The 19,919-nt window shown below is 37.3% G+C and overlaps 1 protein-coding gene across 3 annotated transcripts in view; it reads left to right on the forward strand.

Annotated features, from left to right (window-relative positions):
* CELSR1 (cadherin EGF LAG seven-pass G-type receptor 1) overlaps positions 1-19,919 on the forward strand; it is a 171,330-nt gene that overhangs the window by 113,497 nt on the left and 37,914 nt on the right. For all 3 annotated transcript variants that reach the window (XM_026702947.2, XM_087934145.1, XM_087934144.1), the window contains exons 7-17: positions 602-765; positions 1,709-1,834; positions 5,078-5,244; positions 5,813-5,998; positions 7,713-7,826; positions 10,369-10,543; positions 11,504-11,645; positions 13,280-13,400; positions 14,250-14,433; positions 16,990-17,091; positions 18,601-18,695. In XM_026702947.2, the coding sequence (XP_026558732.2) occupies positions 602-765; positions 1,709-1,834; positions 5,078-5,244; positions 5,813-5,998; positions 7,713-7,826; positions 10,369-10,543; positions 11,504-11,645; positions 13,280-13,400; positions 14,250-14,433; positions 16,990-17,091; positions 18,601-18,695 (1,576 nt within the window). The remainder of the gene's footprint in view (positions 1-601; positions 766-1,708; positions 1,835-5,077; positions 5,245-5,812; positions 5,999-7,712; positions 7,827-10,368; positions 10,544-11,503; positions 11,646-13,279; positions 13,401-14,249; positions 14,434-16,989; positions 17,092-18,600; positions 18,696-19,919) is intronic.

The following is a 19,919-nucleotide window of genomic DNA, read 5'->3' on the forward strand; positions in this document are numbered from 1 at the left end:
GAAATTGTAATACTAATATTATTGGGGGGAAAATCTTACCATTTCTGGCAAAACCTTTTCTCAGTTTAAAGCGAAAGAAAAAAAAACTTAAAATAGTTGACTATTGACAATAAGTAACATTTACATCACTTTAATAGGATCCATTAGAGGTAGTCCACAATTTACTTACCACAATTGGGACTGGCACCTCTGTCACTAAGTGAAAAATCATATGACTATGCTGGATTTACAGCATTGGTTCTACTTCTGTTGTTAAGTGAATCACTCAGGGTCATTAAATGAAATATTACATGACTGCAACTTGAAATTTTACGGCTGGCATTTCCATTGATTGTAAGAAGCTATCAGGAATTCATCACAAACCTGTTTTTTTTCCCAACTGTCATAATTTTTAACAGTGCCTTAACAAAGTAAGGACTACTTGTACTATTTCGTTTTCAATGTCATGACAGTATCTGTAACAGCAGGAAATAATTATCTCTAATATCTAATTCCCAATAATATAGTTATTGTACAAAAAAGAGATTATATCTGTTCAAAAGATTACATTACCTATCTGAGTTAAAAAAAACAAAAACCCTGTTATTTCTGATTTCTTTAGGTCGTTGGATTTAACCGGTCCTCTGCTGCTTGGAGGTGTTCCCAATTTACCTGAAGATTTTCCTGTACATAACAGGCAGTTTGTTGGTTGCATGAGAAATCTCTCCATTGACAGCAAGCCCATCGATATGGCCAGTTACATAGCCAATAATGGCACCCTTGCAGGTATAGCCTACTCGAGAATAAAACTGGAATAAAAAAATACCTTAGATTCTCTGAAAATTAATACGCACAAAGAACTGTGTTTTCATAGCAAAATGTAAAAAGAAGGAACTAGAGATATATTCATGGGCCAATTTCTCAAATTTGCTAATTGTAATATCGAGTGTTTCCTAGTATGATTTGATTGCTTATTATACCCTATGACTATTATTAAGTGTTGTACCTTATGATTCTTGATGAATGTATCTTTTCTCTTATGTACACTGAGAGCATTTGCACCAAGACAAATTCCTTGTGTGTCCAATCACCCTTGGCCAATAAAGAATGATATCTACAGTATCTATATATCTAATTACATTGTGCATACAGGTGATCCTCTTTTAGCAACCATATTTGGGACTAAGTCATTAAGCAAAATGCTGAATAAAAAACTGTTATAATCTTACTTCAGCTTCCCTTTGCTTTACAGACCTCAAAGGTTATAAATGCAAAGGTTGGTCATGAAGTAACTTTTTCATTACTGGTATAATTATGAAGGAAGACTGTTAAACAAGCAGTTGTTAAGTTTACCTTACTGCAGACATATTTAAGATAACATCCTATGAAAACTGCACCTTTACAGATGTTATTCTGAAACATATTTCTTGGTAGCCCAGGTCCCTGATATATGTACTATAGGGGAAGTTAAAACAGTTCAATATCAAAGTCTTTAGCCTTTGTTTTACTATAATATTAGTCTAGTTTTCCAATGCTTTCCCTGTTGAGTGTTGGAGATCACAATACAAAGTATGATAAGCTTTGTGAGTTGCTCTCTAGAAAATTAAGTTTTGCGGCCTATTCTGAAGCATGACACCAATCCAGAGCACAGCTTGTTACAACTTGAAAGCGTGATTACTGAATGTCTTGAGGACAGAATTATTATTTCTTTTTTTTTTTGGAATTGCAGGTTGCTTAGCTCAGAAGAATTATTGCACCACAAATTGGTGTCAGAATGGTGGTACCTGTGTGAGCAAATGGAATACTTACAGTTGTGATTGCCCCCTGCGATATGGGGGAAAAAACTGTGAACAAGGTAAACAGTGGATCCTGCTTTTGATTATGTGAAATATTGCATTGCATGTGAGCAAATTTTAATTATGATACAATAGCCTTCTTTATTAAATGTATTATATATCCTATCTACACTCTCTTAAACCAGGCATTTGCAGGAATCTAATAATCCACTGCACCTTTGTTAGTTTGGTACCTTCCAAATATTTTGGAACGATAATTCCCGGTATGCATGGACCAATTATTTCCATGCTAGTTGGGAATTCTAGGAAGCTGAAATAAAGGACTAAAACCACAGAGCAGACTTAAAGAACTTGGAAAATGCCTTGGACTATCAGAGTATTGAGTAAATGCTGGACCGGGCTCATTTAAATAATTGACTTGGGAATTCTAGGAGTCACATATCTGAAGGGTATTAGGTTGGGAAGTTTGGCTCATAGCATCTCTGGATGGCAAGCCCATTACGTAGCATATTCTTTATCTTTACTATATGGCAATTCATTCTAAACACATAAAATCAGTCTTCAGTCTTTTTTCAGCGAAAATGCTTCAATTCAAAATGATCCCTGTTCAACTGATTAATACTGTTAGTTAATAATGGTGACCTAATTAAGTTTAACCTTTTTTTAATAATCACTGGGGCAGAAAATCACCCAGACATAAAATAATTCATTACAATAATGACTTCAGAAAGTATTCAGGCCTCCTTTACTTTTGTCAATTTTGTGATGTTGCAGCCTGATTCTACAGTGGTTGAAAATCACTTTTTTCCTCATTAAAAAGAAAAAAAATTGAAATGTCATATCGGCTTAAGTATTGGCACTCAGCACTTCGTTGACATACTTTTGACAATTACAATTACAGCCTCAAGTCTTTTGGGGTATGACTCAACAAGATTTACACACTTGCAATGGGAGATTGTCCTTATGAGGTGCTGAGTGTAGATTAATGAGGAAAAATAAATAAATTTCAACAAGTGTAGAATCCGGCTGCAGCATAACAAAATTGTCAAAAGTGAAGGGGGTCTGAATGCTTCCTGAATGCACTGTACATCTTAACAGAGAACAAAATCCTCGTTCATATCCTTCATTGCAATTCTTTGTTCCCATTTGTCAGCCTCAGTCTTTAGGGGTTTTTTTTTTTTCATTTGTTCCCAGGATGGAAATTTGTATTCTGTACTACATCTATGACTCTTTAGCAGATGGCAATGAATGTGAGAGGGTATTTTAAAGTTTATACACACGGAAAATGCTGGCTAGGTTCCTTGAATTTCAGTGTGTGTCCCCCTCGCCCAGGAATACTTCCGAGATAATACTGTACTGTACAACTCTCTCATGCTGCAGGAGAAAATCCGCATTAAGAACAATCTGTAAATATATATTTACAGTAAGAATATCAGCTTTCCACCAATCTTTCTGAATTGTCTTTGCCTCCATATTGGCTTTAACAGCAGCAGTTTCTAAATATTACACAGTACTACTGCAAACTCTATCTACTTAATGACATTTCGGCACTCTGAGAACTTGAGCTGCCTATTCATAATTTACTAAGTGCATTTAAGAATATAAGTGTGAATGCTTTATGCTTCCAAGAAAATGTGAAAATCAGTTTGATGAACTGTCTTTCAGAAAACAATTAAAAAACGATTCTCCCAATATTGTTAATTTGCCTTAAGATTCCAAAGGATTATTACTGTGAACAATACTTATGTTCTGCCGTCATTTCTGTTACAGCAGTCAAAATGGTGTACTGTGTTTAAAGGATTGGGTTTTTTTCGTGCTTTTCTTTGAGCTGATGCAAAATCATTTTGAATCATCGTTGCTTCTTATTAAGGCTTTTTGTAATAAACTTTGATAGCATGTTAATCTCTAATCACGATTGAAGTCGGAATCTGTGTGATGCATTTTGCAAGCTCTTGTTCCCATGTTGTGGAAGAAATTCAGCTAAAAATTTCTGTGTAGCATACTTCTTTCTGTGTAGCATACTTGGTTTTTCAAACTTTCAAAAACCATTTGATTCATGCTATTGTCAATTGTACATAGGTACGATCAATTACTTATTACTTGTAAGATAGATATGTAGAGCAGAATATACATAAAGGAAAATAAGTCATGTCAATAAAGGAGAATTTTAAACAAATGATCAAATTGAGCCAGAAGTAAAAGCACTGAGGACAATTGCACATTAGGGAACAAAATATATTCATAGGATCAAAGTGCTTTTTGCCTGGGGCATAGGTGACACAGCAACCACAAATTTGGGCTTGTCAGCTCCTTTATAAATGTGTTATTTTGCTGCCCCTTGGGGCCATAAAAATAACACTGTCAGATTCTTAATAGACAGTAATAAATAGCATGCATCCTTGCTATTACCAGGGCCCAGAAATTGTCAGAACCACATTCATGCATACATTTTTAAACATTTTACTGGATTTTGCTGCCTTTTATAAATTCAAAGCTAAGCTCAATGCCTTTTTATAACTACAGTTGAGAATAACATGCTTGTTATTCAATATATGGTATTTCTCCATGGACAGAAACTTTACAGATTAGCTGTACACAGTAAACTTTACGTTCTGTTTGGTGAAATGTATGAATTCTCATAATGGCTCTTAATATTTGTGTAGCATAAGTAACAGTCTCAGTGTTGCCACATAGAGAAAAGTCTGATTCCTGTGGCAGAAGCCTTCAACTTTTCTAGGCTGTATGTGGACAATTGGGTATTTGTCTAGATATTTTGGTCTACAGAATCCTTTGCTATCAGTGTCTAGAAAATGCCTTTTAATTTTGCTGCTCCTTAATTAAATTGTGTAGCTTTTTCACTTTTTTTTTAGTATTGTCTACAAAATCAATAGGCCACAGGTTTTGCTGAAGAAACGTGTTTCTACATGTAAAGATCATTTTGCTACCTAGCGACATTAGCAATTGGGAAAAAATAAACCCAACCTAAAATTACATAAAAGGTAAAAAAGAAAGCTTGAAATAAAGTGGGTATTTCTCTGAAAAGGCTATATTCTGGACAGGGGGTTCTTTTTTTTTTCTTATTTATTTTTTGCATTAGACTTAAGTTAATAATATTTGGATTTCTAATGAAAAAGAAGGAAGATCCCAGAAGCTGAAAGTCTCCTGGCTTTATTTATATCCTTACTGGTATCATGCAATATTCATTTTGGATATAATTTAAGAATGTTCTGAGAATTTCCCCCTCATTCTAAAATATTTCATCAAGTAATCCTGTTTTGTCTTCTCTTTGCCTTGTGTTATAGCAATGCCTTTTCCTCAGCGTTTCACTGGTGAAAGCATCATCACCTGGAATAACCTTGATATCACTATTTCTATACCATGGTACATTGGTCTCATGTTTAGAACTCGCAAGGTTAATGGTGTTTTAATGCAAGCTGATGCGGGAATATCATCTAAGATTAATATACAGGTATGTTAGCTTATCAACTCAGTCACAAATGGCAAACAGTAAAATGTCTTTCTTAGCTATGAAGACAATTCAACAGTACAGTCTTATGCATATTTCATTTACAGTCGGCTCTGGGACGTAATTAAAAGCAAAGCAGATTGAACAAACCCGAAGCTGACCATCCCTGAAGTTGCAGAATATCACAAAACTGTAGAGTTCACTCAGCCGAGCAATCTTAAGTAGGGCTACTAACTTTTTAGTTCCCCTGTTTGTTTTAGCAGAAGGAAAAATATTTTTGCCAAATCAAGACTGCTTTAAATATTAATCAGTGCCTATAGATCTAGAAGAATGGACAATCCTTAATTGAGAGTTGCCACTCATAGTGGACCTAATACTGAATATAGATAGAATATTTCTCTACATATTAATAATCCTCTGAAGAATAAATCATAAAGTTGTCTTAAAAACATAACCTGTGTTTTTATAACTATTTTCCAAGAATTGCATGTATATTTCGATGTATATACAGCATTTTCCCAGCAATTCAAGGTTGTTGTTTTTTCCTCAACTAAAGATGTGTTTTCAACAGATACTGAATAAATATGTGGTATTTGAGGTCTATGATGGACAGAATCAGGTGGCTAGTTTGAGGATGACCCAAGTGCGGATCAATGATGGTGAATGGCATCATTTGCTAATCGAGTTGAAGAGTGCAAAAGATGGCAAAGACATCAAGTATCTTGCTGTTGTGTCCTTGGATTATGGCATGTATCAGGTAAGATGACATCCATAATCTTTCATTATCAAAATGAGACAGGAATGGCCAGAATAGGTGTCAGCATGCTAGAATGAAGTCATTTCTCATTGTTTCTACCATAGATTCAGAAATATATTTTCCTTTAACAGTTGTGTTATAACCTGCCAGCTATTCTTAACCCAGTGTGATCCAGGTCTGTATGTTGAACTCAAGTACATCTGCAGCTGGTGAAAATCCTAGAGGGAATATTATTTAGACCTGTTTCAGTTAGATTTCAGACCAGGATTTGCTACTAAGTAAGTTTTGGTTGCACTTGTACAGTAGATGACTTGTGATGCATCGATCCTTGTGCGCCTCAATAGCAGTTTTGATATCAACAACCACAATATCTTTCTGACTTGGCCCCTGGACTGAGGCGCCATTTTTTATGGTTCTCTTCCTTTCTCTGGGGCCATTTTTGCTTGATTGGTGGGCAAAGGGAGCTTCATTCCTTTGTAGGATGTTTCAGGGTTCTACTTCCTTTCCTTCCTTTTCAGCATCCAATATAAAATCACCGGGTGAGGTGATCTGCCATTTTGGGATTCCGTATCATCAGTATGCTGATGATGCCAAATTGTATCTTTCAACCCCAGTGTGCCAAGGGAGGCTGGCAAGATTCTACCTCAGTGCTGGAGGTTGTGAGGGTTTGGATAGGGAAGAATTATCTCTTGACTCAATTCTACCAATATTGAGTAGCTATAGGTATTCAGGCCACCTACATGCATTATTAACATTGAATGAGGTTGCTCTTACCCATTTAAGAGTGTGTGTTCAGTCTGTATCTCTTCCTGGAGAAACAAGGTACAGCACCATGAGCAGTGATGGGAATGTCTTAGTATGCCCACTTAACACAATAGCTTCGCAAGCTGCACTGGGGGTGGCCGGTTTGCTTCTAGGTATGATTCAAGGGGCTGGTTTATACCCATAAAACCCTACACGGTGTAGGGCCTGGTTATATGAGGGACTACCTGTCTTCCACAATATCTGTCTAGCCAATTTAATCTGGATTCGTGTGCTGTGGAATCCTTCAATTAACACCAGCTGTTGAGATCTTAGAAGGATGCATTCCCTACAGCCATGCCTCCTTTGGGCAATTAAGTTTTCCCTCAAGAATTTGACACCCTCCCTTTTGAAAAAGGGAAGTGAAATCCCCTTTCCATCTTGTGGGTTCATTTCTTTTTTTTTTTTGTAACTCCCCCTTTTTGTCATCTTTGCCATTTTTTAAACATTCTGTACTTTTTTCTTGTTTTTTATTTGTGAACTCTTGTGGGAGTTGGGTGGAAAACATTTAATTAATGCTCAAGTCCTTCCAACCTTCACTAGCAGAAACAGGAAAATCTGAACTATGTGGGCATCATAATTCTAGCAAGATGGACTTCATGATAACCAAAGCCTACATAGAGTACACTGGATTCTACTCGAAGATTTAATACTACTTGGCTTCTACCTTTTAGTGACAGAAGATTTATTCACTCATGAAAGATAAATTACCATTGTCAACTTATTTCTTGAAATTGTGTTGAACAGGGGAAGGCATTATACTTTTTGGAATGGCTTCCTTATCAGAAGCACAACATGAATAGTTTCTATTACCACTTTCAGACTTATTCTTGCTTTAAAAAAATATCAGTGAAATACTGTAACTAAGAATTTATGGAAAAGCTTTAATCCTCTCCCCTATTTTCCTCTTTAGAGCACTGTGCAGATTGGAAATCAGCTACCTGGACTAAAAATGAAAAGCATTATTGTAGGAGGTGTCTCTGGAGATCTAGTCTCTGTGCAGCAGGGCTTCTCTGGCTGTCTACAGGTGAAAAAATTGAAAATAAATAACTTTACATTAACTATGAGAAGAATTCTAGCTTTGTCAAAGACAAGAGAAGGGAGAGAGCAGAAAGAAAATGAGCAGTGTTCTGTTTAAAAGTGCCTAATGATGAGTTTAAGTGCCTAATTATGAGTTTCTTTGATTTTAATTGAATTTGTTCGTTGGAATTGCATTCAGATGTTTTAATTACTTGGAAATGTTATTCTGTAAAACATTCAGAAGAGGCTTCTATGCAAACACATTGATGGAAACTAAGCACTATTTTTGACATATTAAAGCAGCTTTATCCTCTGGAAGATTCACACAGCTGCTTCAGAAAGTGTCTCCAGTTGTCTGAACATGTATTTGTAAATCATATGGTCTGGGACAGAGTCAGCGTGCAGAGACAGACATGCACAGGGCTTGGGAAAGCCTTCAAAGCAACTTGGTCAACTTTTCAAAAGATGCAGCTTCTTTTCACCCTTTGGGGAGGAATGCTCTGTTCATGGTTTATGAAATAACTTTTTTAAAAGATTCTTTGCTCAGATCTACAGTTAACAACTTAGTTTTAAGAAAAATGGGTTTTTGACCTAATACTTCCGATTGACTCGTTTAATTTTTGGAACATTTTAGTATTTTTTTCTTTTTAAGTATTTATTTGATTTGTCAATCGCTTACAAGACACAGGTATAAGAATAAATATAGTTTTGAATACATGAGATAGATACTTATAAGAAAAATAAAAAACAATAGGACAGGGACGGTAGGCACGTTTGGTGCGCTTATGCACACCCCCATCTGAGTCCCATCGCATTAATCATCCTTCAGCATGATGTCAGCCATGAATAAACCACAGTAGGCAGTGGGTGTGGGCTCTCAATATTTCCACATGGAAAAGACCAAGGGACATACATTAATCTCCATGTGGGCTTTTGTTCAAATCCCAAACTCTAATTTAGTGCAGTTCATAAACTACTAGAGTTTGAAATAGGCTCATTTCTTTTTAAAACACCCACCAAAATCTTTAAATAAATAAATACCTGGGAATCAGAGCGTTCGTATCCTTGGTTCTGGTTGAGGCGGCTATACATGGAGCAGCCCTTGAAGTCCATTGGGAAGTTTATAGCGCAGAATGTAGTGGCACAGGTAGTTCTTGGTACAGCTCGTTGTGTCCAAAGAAAACCAATAGTCTCTGCACTGACTAGCTCCCAGTGGACATATGGGTGCTGGTCAGTGGTGGTATTCTACCCGTTCGGCCCAGTTCGACTGAACAGGTATCTCCAAGGATCACCAGTTCACTCCGACGATCAGCTGCTGGGCCCTCCCACGTGCCCCGGCTCTATACGGGCCTTTATTTCCTGGTTTTGAAGCTCGGCTGCTTTGCGCGGCACAGCAGATTGCCGCGCATTAGCTGTTGAAGACGCAGGGAGCGTGCAGGATTGCAGGGGAAGGCCAGTATCAAACCCTCTGCGTTTGCTCAAAGTGGGTGTTCGGCACATGCAAAGCTTGCCACCAAGCTACGCCCACAGAACCGGTGGTAAAAAAAAAGTTGAATCCCACCACTGGTACTGATGGTTTTTTTAAAAAAAGACTTACCTGGCATAAGGGCAAGTTTCTTTAGGGATTACCTTCTCCCAAAAATATCTGCTTGCCTCATACACTTCTACATAGAGTCCATGCTCTGGTTCCCACTTTTAAATCTTTTCACTTTGTGGCAGAGTTCCCCAACCTTTCTGGCTTTGTGGGGAGTGAGGAGACAGCCCGGAGGTTGGGACCCCTGCTTTATGGGACTTAGTGGCTGTCCATGTGTTCTGGGACAATTTCTCTTCCCACCCAGAATATTACAAGCTTCGTTTCAGGGAAAGCACTGAAGGCCTAGCTTTTCTCACAGGCATTTGAGAACCGTTGAAAGGGAGTCCCCTCTTGGTTGTTGCATTATGGTTCCTGTTTGCTATTTTAAAAGCCTTTCCTTCATATTTTCGCTTTGCGTATATTTTAATGTTATGGGAATTGGTTTATTGTTTGTTTTTAGTTGTGGTACACCACCCAGAGTTACACTTTTTAAGTAGTGGGGGCCTTATAAATCTAGAAATAAACAGATAAATAAACGTGTTGAGCTTAACCAAGACATGCTTAAGCAAAAAATAGAAGTGAAAGTTAGAATAGAATAAAATAATAGAATTGGAAGGGACCTTGGAGGTCTTCTAGTCCAACCCCCTGTTTAGGCAGGAAACCCTACACCACTTCAGACAAATGGTTATCCAATCTCTTCTTAAAAATGTCCAGCGTTGGGGCATTCACAACTTCTGGAGGCAAGTTGTTCCACTGATTAATTCTTCTAACTGTCGGGAAATTTCTCCTTAGTTCTAAGTCGCTTCTCTCTCTTGATTTTTTGAAGTTTGAAATGTCTTTTTATGATTACGTCAAAGGAGCACATGAAATGGTTTCTCTTTCTCCTATACCACCAGTGCAACACTATGCTTTATATTGTGATATATATGTTAGCTGGTTATTCCTTTGGTCTCTTTTTCTTTTCTTTTCTTTTCAGGGAGTGAGGATGGGAGAAACATCTACAAATGTTGCTACACTGAACATGAAACAGGCAGTCAAGATTAATGTGAAGGATGGCTGTGAAGTAGACAATCCTTGTGATTCTAACCCTTGTCCCCTTCACAGCTATTGTAGTGATGACTGGGACAGCTATTCATGTATCTGCGACCCAGGTAATTATGGCTAGTAGCAAGTTGGTCGTAAAATCCAGGGTTCTGAACTTTATAGAACTGCATGTTTAAGAATGTTTTCCTATAATTTGGCAGCTGAACAGAAATTCCTGCCTATAATCTCGTGCAAGGGAAGTTGGTGGTCCTACACACATTTCTGAATGACACTCGGCCCTTGTTACTTTCTCAAGTATCACCATCTTCATTTTTGGCAGGAAGTGGAGAAAATGCTACAATATCTATCAAAACTAAACAAAAATTCCAGAATCTCTTGTATTCGTTTTAATTGGAAGAATTTTCAGTGTCCACTTCTTGCCCCATAACATGAGTGTTGGAAAAGAAAATAATGTGATTGAAATATAAAATGGAATTGTTATTTGTTTAAACTTCAAAATGATTTTAGTTTTAAAAGAGTATTTTAACCTGCTTTATATAATTCAGGGTTTTTTTTTCAGACTGAGTTTTATTTTGAGCCTTAAACTGCATAACTGACATGTTAATCCATATTTACTTAAAAAGTAAATCCCAATAATTATGTTTAATGTAAGGTTTAATAGGGTTAATATAGGCTTCCTATTATGCTACTACAGAGCTTATTTCCAAACCCCTTTGTCTGAATGATAGCTCCTGAACAACTTCTATTTGTGAGATACATGTTAGGTATATCATTAAGCCCTTTTTTGAACATTCAGAAATCAAGAAGCATATTTTAAATTAGTTCCTTTAATACCTTAAGCAGCATAGTACTTCAGTTGCTTCCATACGTGGCTGCACAATATTAGATCATCCTGTAGTATATGTGGTCTCACTCTTTCTAAACAAAAATAACTTTTTTGATGGCTATACAAAAAGGTCTTGATAATTCAAGAAGCGTTATTAGTGTCCAATTTTGTTTATTTCTGAGAATTTTAGAACATTAATAAGTTCTCAGTTTTCTCTGTGACTGTATCCTTGTTTTCTCAGGGTACTTTGGAACAGATTGTGTTGATGTTTGTAGTTTGAACCCATGTGAACATGTATCTACTTGTATTCATAAACCAAGCTCTTCTCATGGTTACACCTGTGAATGTGGACAAAGCTATTATGGACAGTACTGTGAAAGCAAGTAAGCAAAGGACTTTGGCTAGTTTTCTTTTCCTTTCTAAATACAGGTAATCCTCAATTTATGGCCACAATTGAGCCCAAAGTTTATGTTGCTAACTGAGAAATTTTTAAGTGAGCTTTACCCCATTTTACAACCTTTCGGGCCACCCTTTTTGACTGAATCACTGCAGTTGTTAAATTAGTAGCCCAGTTGTTAAGTGAATGTGGTTTCCCCATTGACTTGGCTTGTCAGAAGGTTGCAAAAGGGGATCATGTGACCCTGAGACGCTGCAGCTGTCGTAAATATGAGTCAGTTCAGAGGTGGTATTCAGCAGGTTCTGACCAGTTCTGGAGAATCGGTAGCGGAAATGTTGAGTAGTTCTGAGAACCAGCAAATACCACCTCTGACTGGCCCCGCCCCCATCGATTCTCTGCCTCCTGAGTCCCAGCTGATTGGCTGGCTCTTCTTTTGTTGTCCTGCACAGGAGAACGGAGCTGGAAAGCAGGTTAGTGGGGTAGGGAGGGGATTTTGCAGTATCCTTCCCCTGCTATGCCCACCAACCCAGGCCACACCCACAGAACCAGTAATAAAAAATGTTGAATCCTACCACTGAGTCAATTGCCAAGCATTTGAATATAAATCATGTAACCACAGTGATGCTGCAACAGTCATAAGTGTGAAAATTGGTCAGTAGTCATTATTTTCAGTGCTGTTGTAACTTTGAATGGTCACTAAATGAACCATTGTAAGTCGAGGACTACCTGTACTCTCTACAATCTCTCACACATACAAACATACATAAAAGTGAGCCATTATGTTTCAAACAAAATATTTGAGATAATTTATTTAGTCGTATTTAATTCATACCATTCTATTGTATTTTTTAATTGGGAAATTTTCCATGTTGAGTTCAATTCCTAGTGATTTCTTGGCAACCATACAGAAATAGCTTGCTCTTTCCTTCTTTTGGCATGTATGTTTGTCTTCCCACTCTAGCTACAATCCTGGGATTTCCTTGTGTTTTTCCGTTCAAGTACTAGCCAGGTCTGACTCTATTCAGCTCGCTGAGATCAGTTATAGTTGGCAATGTACCATCACACAATTGATGTTGGAAAGCAATGTCCCATTCAGGGGGAGGAATCAAATGGGGAATTAATCTGAAGTTATTAAACTTTATGCATTGATTAGCCCTTGGGCCATATCAAAGTGCAGAATTCCAGAAACAAATTATTACTACAATTTGATAAAAGCAATTTAAAGTGGAATTGGAATAAAATATGATTTAAAATGAAATTGCTCGTTTGGGAAGATTCCTGTGAAATAGGCATTGAACAATAAAGTAGCTAGTTTTAATTTTACATGTGTGAGTCTGGTTGTTCACACCTGACAATCTCTCTAAGAAATTATCTGTTACATAAGTCAGAGAACTTAGCCTGAAGTGTGTGTGTGTATAGGTGTGTGTTCTTTTATTTCATGTATAATATTTTATAAATTCACACACACAGTATATGAATTTATGAAATGTTAGCACAAAAGAGCAAGACATGCATTGCTCTTTTGGGCGAAAGAGAATATCTTTTTTTAAACTCATCTTTACATAATTTTGAACGAGAGTAGTGATTATTACATCTTTCAACATTCAAATTCCTCTGTAGAATTGATTTACCTTGTCCCAGAGGCTGGTGGGGAAATCCCATTTGTGGGCCATGTAATTGTGACATCAGTAAAGGATTTGATCCTGATTGCAACAAGACAAATGGAGTATGTCGTTGTAAGGTAAGGAATGGATCATTCTTTGCATCACTTCAGGCAATTCAGAATTGAATAATATTGATGAGATTTAACTTAAATCTCCATACATCTTCAAAATCTCTAAATTCCTTTTTATATCCTTGGTCTTAAAGTTATGTTTCAAGAAAAAAAATAAGGGTAGATTTGGGAGTTATTTGAATAAGAATTATCTTTTTTTCAAAAGTTTTATTGTTAAAAACATTGGACATAGTGTGATTGTCCTGACAATCCTGTTTGTCATACTCATTATGGCATAGAATACATGTTTTTTATACATTTATACAATATTTTCTATTTCTAATCATCTGTTCTTCCAACCCTACTTTCTTTTGATTCTAGATCCTTCCTTTTTTCCCACCATTGATAGAATTTATCCCATACTTTATAATATTCTGTCTCATCTTTATCTTTCATTTCAAAAGTTAATGTATCCATCTCAGCGCAAGTCCATATCTTTTTTATTACTTCGCTTTCATCGGGAATTTTTTTATCTTTCCACTTTTGAGCAAAGGTTAACCTCGCTGCCGTGATCACATGTATAATTAAATACATCTCTTTATTATATTTTTATGTTATGATTCTGAGTAAGAAAAATTCCGGTTTATATTCCACTTTATGCCCTACCATCTCCTCATTTTTTATCTCCATGTTAGATTTTGAAACTTGAAAAAGTCCAGCTGTTGAGTTCAGTGTCTGTACATGAAAAGTTTATTTTAAGTATCATTTTCCTGATGGGGAAAAAAGGCAGGATTCCTGGTGTTTTTAAATAATCCTGCATTCAAATCATTGCATTTATGATAGCCTTGACTGACTGATGGATTTTCCTCTTTCCAGACAAACTATTACCGACCACAGAAAAATGACACTTGTTATCCATGTGATTGTTTCCCTTCTGGTTCCCACACTCGCACTTGTGACATGGAAACTGGACAATGTCCCTGCAAATCAGGAGTGATCGGACGACAGTGTAATCGCTGTGATAATCCTTTTGCTGAAGTTACACCTCATGGATGTGAAGGTATCTTCTTGGTTTCCCATTTGCTACGTTTGAAAACTTGTCCTCCATTTTGAGCAGTGTTGACTGCCATAGAGGTAAATAAAAACTAGATGTAGCCAGTTACTTATACAGGTGGTTCTCACCTTATGATCACAATTGAACCCAAAATTTCTCTTGTTAAATGAGACCTTTGTTAAGTGAGACCTTTGTTAAGTGAATTGCGTCCCATTTTACGACCTTTCTTGCCTCAGTTGTTAATTGAACCACTGCAACTGATAAGTTAGTAACCCCATTGTTAAATGAATTTGGCTTTCCCACTGACTTCACTTGTCAGAAGGTCACAAAAAGAGATCACATAACCCCCGGACACAGCAATGGTCATAAATATGAACCAGTTGCCGAGCATCTGAATTTTGATCATATGATCATGAAGATGCTGGGAAGGTTGTAACTGTGAAAAACGGTCATAGGTCATTTTCTTCAGTGCCGTTGTAACTTTGAATGGTCACTAAATGGACTGTTGAAAGTCAGGGACTTACCTGTATCTATTTTTTTATCATCTACTGATGAAGAATTTGAAATTGAAGATGACATTGTTTCATGGAATTGGCTATCTCTGAGGCCTCTGGAAAATAAGTTGGGTAGGCACAAATGTTCTTCCTGGCATAAAAATAGGCTCCTTCTGTTGTCTAGACACCAGCAGCTTGTGCCTTGCCCTGATCCATCTTTCTTGCTGTGCCATGGGAACAAACAACGATTCTATGGAGAGGATCCAAACCAAGCTGTATTGGTATTGATTGAGAGCTAATGAATCAGTTGAGAGTGAAAAGGCTGGACTCTGAGCAGTGAGCTTGTAGTCCTTTTTCTGTTCTATTAGCTTTCGTATTTAAAAACTTCAGCATTCCATATATTTCTTCTGATATTGGATTTCTTTCAATCCTCCCTCCCACTTGCTCCTTTCAACACTTCTATGCTTGGTTCTAAAAATAATCCCAGTGACAAACACAACTCTCATAGTTTTATACTTAAAGCATTAAGCATAAAACTAGTGAACCTGAAGTATTTTTTGCATTCATGTACAACTATACTTGTACCATATACATATATACTTGTATACTTGCAACCTAGAACTATGGAGAAATTTCCTGACAGTTGGAACAATTCATCAGTGGAACAGCCTGCCTCCAGAAGTTGTGAATTCTCTCCAACACTGGAAGTTTTAAAGAAGAGATTGGATAACCATTTGTCTGAAATGGTGTAGAGTTTCCTGCCTAAGCAGGGGGTTGGACTAGAAGACCTCCAAGGTCCCTTCCAACTCTGTTATTTTATTCTATACTATTCACATATTTTGTGCATGGTTTTCTGTAAAAGAGGTGGGAAGCTATTAGAGATAGTAGATTAGAGTCCTTCTAATTAGAGATGGCTCATTGTAGAATATCCTTCCTAGGCTGATTTGAATAATTTGTATTCCCAATGCCAAAGAGACATTATTTTATCTACCATTCAGGATTAATGTTAGCCCTGTCAGTTGTTTGACTTGTCTGTTAATGTGTAGCAGGTTTTTTATTCTCCTTAGCAATTTTACTGAAGGATAGTTGATTCAGGAGTTGGTTCTGAAGTACATTTTTTCCACTTGAGAAAAGCCCAAGATACATAGTTTTGCCAAGATTTTAATTTCACATTCTTGTTTTCATGTGAGGTTTAAATTTCTTTGTATTTTAATCATTGTTGGCTATCTTCAATTCTCAATGAAGCAGCAAGGGAGAAGATAAATCAATTTTATAGAAAGGAATTAAATTTAAGGATAAATGTAGGCTGATCATCCTTGAGAGATTTGCTTTGATTAAATATGATCATGGCAAACTCAGTCTAAGCAGTATATTACAATAAATTATGAATAATGGGACTTTTTGGTTGGAACACTTGCAGAAAAAAAAGTTTTTTTGTTTTGTTTTTTATTTCTTTTTCAAGATACTTAGGGATAATTCACATCCTGGCCAGTATCTCTTTTCACTTTTACCATCAGGCAGAAGACACAGAAGTATAGCCAGCTATAACAAACAGATTTAAAAACAGCTTCTACCCATGGGCTGTCAGACTCCTAAACACAATATAGCACCACAAACAGGTTAATATGTTGAATTTCACTGGTGCCAGTATGTAATGGTGTAATATGTATATACCATGATATAAGATCATATACCAGAGTAATATATACGTTGCACAGAATATGACGTACGTATGGAAACGTATGACTAGTTTTTTTTCCCCTAACTACTTGTATAAGTATTATTGATGTTGTCTTGTATTCCTGTATGGAGTGCACCAGTAGAGGCTAAACCAATTTCACTGTATACATGATGTACGACGACAATAAAGGCTTTGAACATCGAGCAAGATTATATACACTTCTCATCTTTCCAAAAAAGACAAGAATAGTGATTATTTTCATTTCTTCTTTCTGCTATTTTGCTTTATATTGTTGATCTCTCTGTCTCTCTCCCTGCCCCTCTCTCTTTCTCATAAAATGTATATAGTTTTATATATATATATAACTATCACTTTATTCTCATGTAGTGGTTTACAATGGATGTCCCAAGGCTTTTGAAGCTGGCATTTGGTGGCCACAAACCAAGTTTGGACAACCTGCTGCTGTTCCATGTCCTAAGGGATCAGTGGGTAAGCAATTGTTAGATATATAAAGTGTTATTCTAGGTTAAGTGTTGGGAAAAATAAAAATTCTAAAAGGTTGGTTGACATATGGAAGGAAGCTGTCTATGAAAGCCTGAAGATGGAAGTCTGTTTCGCCCAGACGGAACATGTTAAGGACATATTAAAAATTCCATTTAGACAAAGCAGTTAATTTGGTAGTTGAAACATAAGAGGGAGGAGAAAAACAAAACTTTTGAAAACAGAATCGGAATCTTCTCTTTTATCCTCCATCTTAATGGCATATTTATAATGACATATGTAGAAAATCAATTAACCAGTGGAACAGTTTGCCTCCAGAAATTGTGGGTGCTTTTTCACTTGGAGGTTTTTAAGGAGAGACTGGACAGTCGCTTGTCTGAGATGGTATAGGTTCTCCTGCTTGAGCAGGAGGCTGGACTAGAAGACCTCCAAGGTCCCTTCCAACTCTATTCTATTCTCTTTGATGATTTCATTATTTCTTCATTCATTTATTTACATCCAACCTATGTTATTTTCACAAATAACTCAAGACGGCCAACATACCCAATACACCTTCCCACTCTGGGATATGTAAAACGGATGGTATGCTACAATAATAGGGTATTGCGTAGGGTGATATGTAGATGGATCGATTGTGAACCCGGAAAGGGGCAGAGACTGTATATCTGAAACTGTATATAAACCCCAGCCTTCCCAGGAAACATGTCTTCTGTGGCCACAAGCACAGAATTCCCTTTTGCAAAAGCTCCATAATAAAGCTCTTATATATTGTTCAAGAGTCTCCAGTTGTATGAAAGGTTTCCCACCCAAAAACAGCTCTGTGAGGTGAGTTGGATGGAGAGAAGATGACTTGTCCAAAGTCACCCAGCTGGCTTTCAGAGCTAAGCGGGACTTGAAGTCACACTCACACACTTGCTTTCTAACCTGTTGCCGTAACCACTAGACCAAACTGACTCTCATTTAACTGGTAAAAGTCAGGGGTGGGATGCTGCCAGTATAACAACTGGTTCGGAGATCCGCGCATCTGATGCACGCTGAGCGCACGTGAACATCAGTGCAAAAATCCTTACCTGCTATGTTACTTTGGGGGGAGTAAAACAGCTGAGGAGAAGCAATCCGCTCTTCCACGCTGATCAGCTGGGATGATAAAGGTCAGTACAGCACAGGGGCGGGGCCACTTGATCAGCGGAGCGAACCGGTTCGCTCCCAGCTGATCTTCGGAGCTAGGGGTTCACCCGAACAGGTCCAAACTGGCAGAATCCCACCCCTGGTTAAACTGCCACCAATACCACCGCCACCAAACTCCATCGACATAGGATTCTGTTGTAAAATGCCCTTTTAAAAAAATATAATTAGAAGTGCTTCTTGCCTATAATTGTATATAATCATTAAGCATCTATTTGCGTAGAATAAAAAGCTGCAAAAGGTTAATTTTCTTACAAATTAAACACGATGGTAAACTTTTAAAGTTCTCACTAATTGGTTTTCTTTTTTAAGGAAACGCTGTTCGGCATTGTAGCAGTGAGAAAGGCTGGCTGTCCCCTCAACTTTTTAACTGTACTACCATTAACTTTGTGACTCTCAAAATCATGGTAAGAATGGGGTACCTACCGAGCACGGTATTAATTGTTCCATAGAAATTGGTAATATTTTTGGAAAAGTTTTAATGTGTCATTTACAGGTAGGCCTTGACTTACAACCATTTGCTTAGTGACCATTCAAAGGTACGATAGGCCTGAAAAAGTTACTTATGACCAGTCCTCACACTTATGGCCGTTGCAATATCCCCATAGTCACATGCCCCTTGGCAACCTGCATGTATTTATGATGATTACAGAGTTCCAGAGTCAAATTGTCTCAATTTCTGACTTTCCCAGCTAGCTTCCAACAATCACAGTCATTGGGGGAAGCCAGATTCATTTAATGACCATATGGTTCACATAACAACTGCAGTGATTCTCTTAATAACTGGAGCAAAAAAATCATAAAATCAGGTGTGGTTCATATAATAACTGGCTTCTTAGCCATGGAAATTCTAGTAACAGCAATAGCACTTAGACTTATATACTGCTTTTACAGTGCTTTACAGCCTAAGAGGTTTACAGATTCAGCCTATTTGGGTCCCCATTTTACCTGCCTCAGAAGGACAGAAGGACAACCTTGAGCCTGGTGAGAATCGAACTGCTGGTAGTCAGCAGAATTACCCTTCAATACTGCATTCTAACCACCGCACCACCATGGCTCATTCTAGTTCTAGTTGTGGAAGTAAGTTGAGGACTAGCTGGAGAGGTAGTCCTCAGGTTACGATCACAACTGAGCCCAAAATTTATGTTGCCAAGTGAGAAATTTGTTAAGTCAATTTTGTTCTATTTTACAACTTTTCTTGCCACATTTGTTAAGTGAATCACTGCAGTTGTTAAATTAGTAATCCGGTTGTTAAGTGTATCTGGTTTCCCTATTGACTTTGTTTGTTAGAAAGTCGCAAAAGGGGATCACGTGACTCTGGGACACTACCAGCGTCATATATAAGTCAGTTGTCAAGCATCCAAATTCTTCTGAAGACATTTCGCTTCTCATCCAAGAAGCTTCTTCCGCTGTGACTGGATGGTGGGGAATGGGAGGATTTATATTCATTGCAGGAATTGCATAGCTTTTAGCTATAAAATTTGGGATGAACGCCCTTTGAATGATGTGGAGGCAGGAATTGATTTCCAGAGGGGAAAAAAATGCAGACTACAGGAACCAGAAGCACTACTCAGGTGACCCTGAGGACACAGATAAACCTCCAAGTGCTTCAGCGACCCTCGAAAAGGATG

This window comes from Pseudonaja textilis, chromosome 5 (assembly GCF_049901715.1).
Source record: "Pseudonaja textilis isolate UNSWEBS1 chromosome 5, rPseTex1.2, whole genome shotgun sequence".
In the NCBI taxonomy this organism is placed as follows: Eukaryota; Metazoa; Chordata; class Lepidosauria; order Squamata; family Elapidae; genus Pseudonaja; species Pseudonaja textilis.